Source organism: Rosa rugosa, chromosome 2 (assembly GCF_958449725.1).
Source record: "Rosa rugosa chromosome 2, drRosRugo1.1, whole genome shotgun sequence".
NCBI lineage: Eukaryota > Viridiplantae > Streptophyta > Magnoliopsida > Rosales > Rosaceae > Rosa > Rosa rugosa.
Genome location: NC_084821.1, coordinates 21,595,437 through 21,603,115, shown reverse-complemented (window position 1 = coordinate 21,603,115; position 7,679 = coordinate 21,595,437). Strand labels below are relative to the sequence as shown.

General features: G+C 39.1%; 1 protein-coding gene and 1 long non-coding RNA gene across 2 annotated transcripts; one reads left to right on the top strand and one right to left on the bottom strand.

Moving 5' to 3' along the window:
• Window positions 1–911: 911 nt before the first annotated feature.
• On the bottom strand, window positions 912–1,671 carry LOC133730122 (uncharacterized). Its single transcript, XR_009856609.1, has 3 exons — window positions 1,585–1,671; window positions 1,396–1,469; window positions 912–1,185 (listed from the first exon to the last, which is right to left on the bottom strand). It is a non-coding gene; the product is annotated as an uncharacterized LOC133730122 (long non-coding RNA).
• Window positions 1,672–6,276: 4,605 nt separating this feature from the next.
• LOC133730542 (uncharacterized) lies at window positions 6,277–6,818 on the top strand. Its single transcript, XM_062158115.1, has 2 exons — window positions 6,277–6,588; window positions 6,681–6,818. Exons 1-2 carry the CDS (start codon window positions 6,277–6,279, stop codon window positions 6,816–6,818), a joined length of 450 nt encoding a protein of 149 aa, XP_062014099.1.
• Window positions 6,819–7,679: the final 861 nt, after the last annotated feature.

The window sequence follows — 7,679 nt, the reverse complement described above, 5'->3', positions numbered from 1 at the left end:
TGTGATACCAGGTACTGCACCTGTATCAATGGCACCTTTTCGGATGGCACCAGCTGAACTTAAAGAGTTGAAGGATCAAGTTGAGGGTTTACTTGAGCAGGGGTTCGTTAGACCTAGTACTTCTCCTTGGGGTGCACCCATAGTGTTTTTGAGGAAGAAGGATGGTTCACTAAGGTTGTGTGTGCATTATCGGCAGTTGAACAAGGTGACGATCAAGAATACGTACCCTTTACCTAGGATTGATGACTTGTTTGACCAGCTTAGGGAAGCTACTGTTTTCTCGAAGATTGATTTGAGATCCGGATATCACCAATTGAGGGTGAAGGAACAGTACACTATGCCAATAACCTCATCAGAAGACAGACCATGACCGTCGTCTGATATGCAAAAAATCTGTCGTCTAGTAAGCTGATATCTGATTGACGTTCAAACGACGGGTAAAGCCCGACGTCAGAAATTCACTCAGACGACAGACACCTAAAAAAAATCTGTCGTCTGAATGTGCTTAAATATGTACAAATTGTAAGTATATGTGGTTAGATATGAAATAGAACGACATTCAAATGTTGTTGTTGTCAAACTCTAGCAATAGACTTTACAAATAATCTATTGTCTGTTTTAATGCGAGACGACAATAAATTGTCGTTTGAATGTGTAGAATTTCCATGTTTCTTTGCCAAATCTGTTGTGTGAACGTTATTGAAACAACATCCACTATTAGTTATCTATTGTCTCTCTTGTTGTAAAAGGACATTTAAATGTCCTTTGAATGTGTAGATGCTTGAAGTATCTTTGATCTTTCTGTTGTGCGTACTTGTTTCAAACCATAGTTGTTGGTAACTTTCTATTGTTTGATATTATTTAAAAAGACATATAACTTCCAATGTATTATCATATATCCCAATGATGAAAGTCATACTCAAACCATGAAATACGGTTTATTAACAATAGCATAAACTAATCTACCCCATTGATAAAAGTTTCAGCACTTTGCTCCAACCTCCTCAAAAGGTCCTTCATGAAGAGTGTACTTGTCCCATGAGAAATCAGCAGTGTATCTATTGCGCAATGGTCAAAGACTTAACTATTTGTTTTCTGCTTGCCTTCTGCAGACTACGTATCGTCTCTGCTTCCTAACCATTTCTGCCCTGCTAGATCTCTGCTTCCTAAGTGAGGACTACTTTTCTGTGACAACATCAACCAACATTAGTTCAGTTACCATTGGGCTAAACACATGAAATACAAGTCAAACTTTTATAGTCAAATTGCTTGATTAACAGTATCAAGCAGAAAACTCATTGACCACTCAATCGAGATGCAAATGTATAGTTGACTATACTTCATGAATAGAGGTAACAAAAAAATGAACAGGGGAAGGTAGTAGTGAGTATATACCTCAGTCCCTACTTTTCTCTTCTCTTCCAAGTCAGCCTTGTTTCCAGCCAAGAACATTATTAAAGTTGGATTTGCTAATATCAAATGAGAAGTAAAATAAACTTGACTGAGTTAGTAGTCTTGAAGAATATTAGTTACTCAAGTTATATCAATCCAAAAGGTGGTCACTCCAAAACTTTTCAAATGTACCTTGTCTTTGCAATTCGAAAACCCACTTCTTTGCTCGCTAAAAACAAATGACTCCTGCAGCCCAAAACAATATGCATCGAACTGATTACAATTAAAAGGTGCATAACTCATATTACAGATCACCAAAGAGTCTTGTATCATTTGACAGATAAAGCCTAAGCAACTCATATTGCAGATCATTAATGACATAGTCTTCTATCATTTGATAGATAAAATTTTAAGGCTTAAAATGAGCATGTCACAAGTGGCTCATTCTGCTTTCGAAAGTTATATATCAAAGATGATAAAGTCTTTGCCACCGGCCTAACCTAGAGGTATTAAACCAATACACGTTGAATTAAGCAAGGCAGGCAGGAGTAACAGAAGTTAAGCACAAAGATACTATACCAAAAGGCAGGGACGTCTAACTAGTATTCACATGTGGAACTTAGTTAAAGTGAGAAAGAATCTAACTTACCACAAACCTAGCAACTTCGGTGGGATTGTGAACAGCAACACTTTTAATTAGGAGTTATTTCAGTGAGGAGCAAAATAAGAACCTTGCATCATTAAAGGGAGAAGAGCAATATTAGATATCAGTTCTATACAAATAGTATTTCCTCATATGTCATGGCCTTCCCTAACAAGTGAGGAGAGGACAAAACAGAACACGATTTTGCATTTTAACAAAATTACAGTCTTAACACCCAATGTATATAAAACTAACCTTTGACACTCGATAAGAAGTCCAGCGAATTTGATCAATCTCTCTCTTGAGACTGCTTATAGAAAATACCCTACTCAGTTATATATGAAAGAACATCTCTTCGGTGTCCACTCCAGATACCAAATATATTTTAGTGTTGTGTTTTACGAGATTATTGATATAGGATAGAGTAAAAGTTTTTGGCATTTTCATCATTAGAAGCTTGATCATACAAAATATCTATGATATAAGGACCACTAAAACTTAAACTGACCAGCACCCAGTTTGTCACAAACAGACTTTAAAACCTTCAACTATGTACCGTATCAGGCAGGGAAAATGAGACATATAGTCATTACTCCAGTTGCTGCACCACTAGCTTCACCAAATATCGCTGTTGCAGCCTCTGTAACTAAAGTAGTTGCTCCAATATTGACAACACTGAGTACACAAGTAAATTCTACAATAAGAAAGAAAAGTTCAACTTCATGACGAAAGAAAGGTTAGCTCATTCGCATTCTTTCAAATCAATGGTTTGGATCATTGCCATGATTATGAAGATTCTAAAGTGTGTAAATTCACTGGATAATGATACTTTCCAAAGACAACACATTATTTAGATATAGGCATCTAGAAGGCCAAAACCTATTAAGCTCATACATTCCGAGGCAAATGTCCTAATTGAAGATTCTAATAGGTTAGTTACTCACATTCTTTCAAAATTTTAATGGTTTAGATCATTCGCATTCTTCCAAGATTCTAATGCAGTCTATCATTCACTAATTAGTTGATACACTTCAAACACAGAACTATATCAAAACATAGGCACCTAGAAGGCCAAACCACATAAAGTTCATACCTTCCAAGGCCATAGCGTGGTAATCGAAGTCTCTGCCATTGAGAAAAAAGCCGAGAGACCTAAAAGCGCCGCCAAAATCAAACCCTGCTCTTTAAAACTTGATGAACCAGCAGCGTCTTCGGCCAAGCATTTCTAAACATCAATATGCACTTGTCAACAACCCCATAACTTGCATTGACCACACCCTCCACAGCAAAAGCTCTCCTAGACCCATACACCAAAACCCCACAAACCATAGCTGCTAAAACAACTCCACACTTCAGCATTACCCTAACAAAATCAAAACTCGAACCCAAAACAGCATTTGTACCACTAGAACTCTCACTATCTTTACCTACAGCTCTCAAACGAGCTCTATTAGCAAACAAGTCAACTCCCTCGCATCTTGGACCTAAGAACCTCTGAAAATCACAAGAAAAATAAAACAAGGGTGAAAAATTCAAGAGCTTTACATTGCTTGGTTGAGCACCATTGGAGCTGGAGACTTTAGCAAGTGCACTAGTACAGAAACGCTTATGTGAAAGTTTCAATCTGTATGCTTTTTTGACAAGCTTTCTTCACATGACAACAAATACCCAACATTATAGAAATCAAAGCATAAACCAATAGAGCAATATAGAAATCAAGTAAAATTGTAAAGTAAAGAAGTCACTCACCTCAAATCCTAAACAGGACCAGAACTAGAATGAAAACAAGGCTCTAGAAGTTCTGCCCAACTTCTTTCAATTCTTCAACATCCAGAATTTCGATGGTGAAATTCCATGATCATGAGATCAAATTCTCACATTTTCCTAGTTGCAATACCCGAAACTCCTAGACCAAAATCCTATTTTAGAACAGAAACTCTCCATAAGACCGACTCATCATTGAGCCCAAAATCTCTATCTCTTTCTCCCTTCCCATCTTCTTCTTTTCTTTTCTTCTCTCCCTTTCTCCTCCTCTGTTCGTTGTCCTTGTTCCTTCTTCTTCTTCTTTTTTCCTTTCTCATCTAATCCCCTTCATCCCCAGTTGACAACAACTCACCCTTATCCCTTGATTAGAAAACCAAAACCACTAACAACCAAAATCAGATTGAAAAAATCAAGGAATCAGATTAGATTAGGGTTTAGAGAATTAGGGTTTATTTACCCTTATTGGACGATGAAGGACTCGTAGTCCCGAAAATCCTTGCGGCGGAAGACGTTGATGTCGACGGAGATGCGAGCTTTAAACATAGCTGCGAGATTAGGAGGCGAGATCTGAGTGGGCTTGGGTTAAAGGAGAGGAAACCAATTTGTTTTTTTTTTTTCTGTTGTAATAAGCAAGCTAAGAGGGAGTTCGATATGGGTGAGGAGGGAATCTAAAAATTGGATGAGGAGGGAATCTGAAAAATGGGTGAGGAGGGAATCTGAAAAATGTGCAACGCGAAACCATTCTTTTTAGTTTGATAAATTTGTCAGGGAGAGAGAAATCATTAAAAGTTTGGAACTAAATTCCTTCATGTTGTGCCAAAAAAAAATAGTTCCAACAAAATCCAAAGCCAATTTACTCCTTTGACGAGACGATAGATATATGTTGTCTGAATACAAACAAAAAAAAGAAGCTACGACCCAAAACGAAATCAATTTATCTCCTTTGACGAGACGACAGATAACTGTTGTTTGAAAATAAACTTAATTCTCAAAACTAACTTACCATGGTATGTTGCTATATTCAGACGACAGTTTTTACACTGTCTATCGTTAAATTATATTAGACGACAGAAACCAACCTGTCTGTCATCTGAGCTCTGTCGTCTGATGAGATTATTGGCATAGTGGGATATTCCTAAAACTGCTTTTAGGACCAGGTATGGACACTTTGAGTTTGTTGTCATGCCTTTTGGTCTAACCAATGCACCTGCTGCCTTTATGGACTTGATGAACCTTATGTTCAATCCGTACTTGGATAAGTTTGTGGTAGTGTTCGTGGATGATATCTTGATTTATTCCAAGTCATTGGAGGATCATGATAAGCATCTGCGGATTGTGCTACAGATTCTGAGAGAGAATAAGTTGTTTGCAAAATTAGAGAAGTGTGAATTTTGGCAAAAGGAGGTCAAGTTCCTTGGTCATGAAGTTTTGAAGGATGGAGTCTATGTGGATCCTTCTAAGGTTGAAGCAGTAAGGAACTGGGTTATTATCAGAGATTCATCGAGGGATTTGCTAGTATTGCTTCGTCTTTGACCAAGTTGACCAGGAAGGATGTCCAGTTTGTGTGGACTGAGGAATGAGAGCGGGCATTCAATGAGTTGAAGACTAGGTTGACCACAGCCCCAGAGTTGACTATTCTGACAAGTGGTGGTGGTTTAGTCATCTATTGTGATGCATTCCATCAGGGTATGGGGTGTGTGTTAATGCAGCACAGCAGCGTTGTTGCTTATGGCTCTAGACAGTTGAAGGTTCATGAGAGAAATTATCCCACTCATGATCTAGAGTTGGTTGCGGTTGTTTTTGCCTAAAAGATTTGGATGCATTACTTGTATGGAATGCTTGTTGTGTTTTACAAATAGTTGACTGTGGCAAAACCTTGAGTTTATCGATTGATTTGAAATGAAATGTCATTTTAAATTTTGCATAAGAGTGTTGCAATAGTTGGTATATTGATGCAGATACTGTGAGGACAAGACTCTGAACTCTTAGGTAGTTGTGCATAGTGCTGTAGTTTTACAGAATTGTTGTTGCTTTGGTACGTGATTGAAACAGGTGAGATGTTTAGATTACCTCCAAGTGGAATGGTAGAGTGCGTTAGAATCGCTTGTAGTACCTTGACGTTGGAGACTTTCCTGGAATATATGCCACGAGGATCACTCAAAGTGTAAGTGCAACGTCTTATCCTTAAATGGATTGACGAGCTGATCAATTGGATCAGGAGTGGCTTATGTTGGAGATTGCATCTGAGTTTGACCTTGTGCAATCATGAGTTGATTATGAGATTTTCCTTGGAAGTATCACGGTACGGTCTACCTTGATTTTCAGGATTATTCAGGGTCAAACAGGGGATGAGTTCTCACATGCGAGGGTGCCAGGGTTAGCTGCAGAATCGTCTATTAATTTTCAATGGAAGTTGTGAGAATCTTTCATCATTGATGGAGTTCTCCTATGACAACTGTTGTCACTGCAGTAATGGCATGGCGCCATATGAAGTTATTATGGTAAGCCATGTAGACCTCCTGTCTGTTGAGCAGAGGTTGGAGATGAGGAATTGGTGGAGTCCTGAGTTTGTTCAGGAGACTACTGAGAAGATTTCAATTATCAGGGACAGGATTCGGACAGCGCAGAGTAGACAGAAGAGTTATGCGGATCTGAAAAGGAGACAGGTCGAGTTTAAAGAGGGTGATCATGTATTCTTGAAGGTCTCACCCATGAAGGGTGTGGTGAGATTTGGCAAGAAAGGGAATTTATCACCAAGGTTTGTCGGACCTTTTGAAATTCTGGAGAGGGTAAGAGATTGGCTTATAGGCTTGCCTTACCTCCTAGTATGTCCGGTGTGCATAATGTGTTCCATGTGTCCATGCTGAGGAAATATGTCCAGGATGAGTCACATGTGATCGATTTTGGTACGATTGAAGTGAATGCGGATACGACCTTTATTGTTGAACCTGTTCGTATTTTGGATAGGTCAACAATAAAACTTCGAAGGAAGGAAGTTGACTTGGTCAAGGTATTGTGAAGTCACCATGACGAGGGTGATGCTTCTTGGGAGTTGGAGTCGGATATGAGAGCAAAGTACCCACAGTTGTTTGTTGATGAGTGTGCTTGAATTTCAGGACGAAATTCAATTAAGGAGGGTAGACTGTGATGACCTGGATTTTCGTTATTTAATTTTGGTAATTAATAATGGACCAGTTGTACGAATTATTGTTATTATGTTTTATTCGTATGTCGTATGTGAAGTAGAATTGTTTCGGACATTTTATTATTCGAAAAGTGTGGATTTATGGGGGGTTGAAGGTTGACTTTTGATAAATTGAGCGCGTCGATACGAGTTCGTAGACATGCGGAATGCGAAAATCGGAGTTCGTATGAGAAAATTATGAGCGATTGAAAATTTGGAAAATTCTATATATAGGGGTTTCTGTTTTCGGAAATTTCCATTTTTATTTTTGGAAGTTTCCAAAAGCGGAAACTCTGAAACCTCTCTTCTCTCTCCTAATTTTTGACTGACCTGACCCGGATCCGTTAGACCCGACCCAGCTTTTCCGGCGATCTCCGGCAACCTCTACCGGTGAAGCAAGCCCAGACCGACTCGCCTCCACCGTGCGCTCCTCCCTGTGGCATACTCTATTGACGATTTTCACTGTGTACTCGAGTGCGAACTTGAGTGCAGTCGGACCCAATCGGAAATCCTTGCTCCGGCGACATAACGGCTTCAAGCTTCCTGTTTTGAGTTCGTAGGAGCCTCTCTGATCGATCTGTGGTGTTTGTTTCGATCGATTCATGTTGGAATCGGATCAACTCACGGTGAACAGTTCACGGCGGCTTGTGGCGGCGATAGTTTGTGTTGGCTTGAACCCCATGTATTAAATTTGAT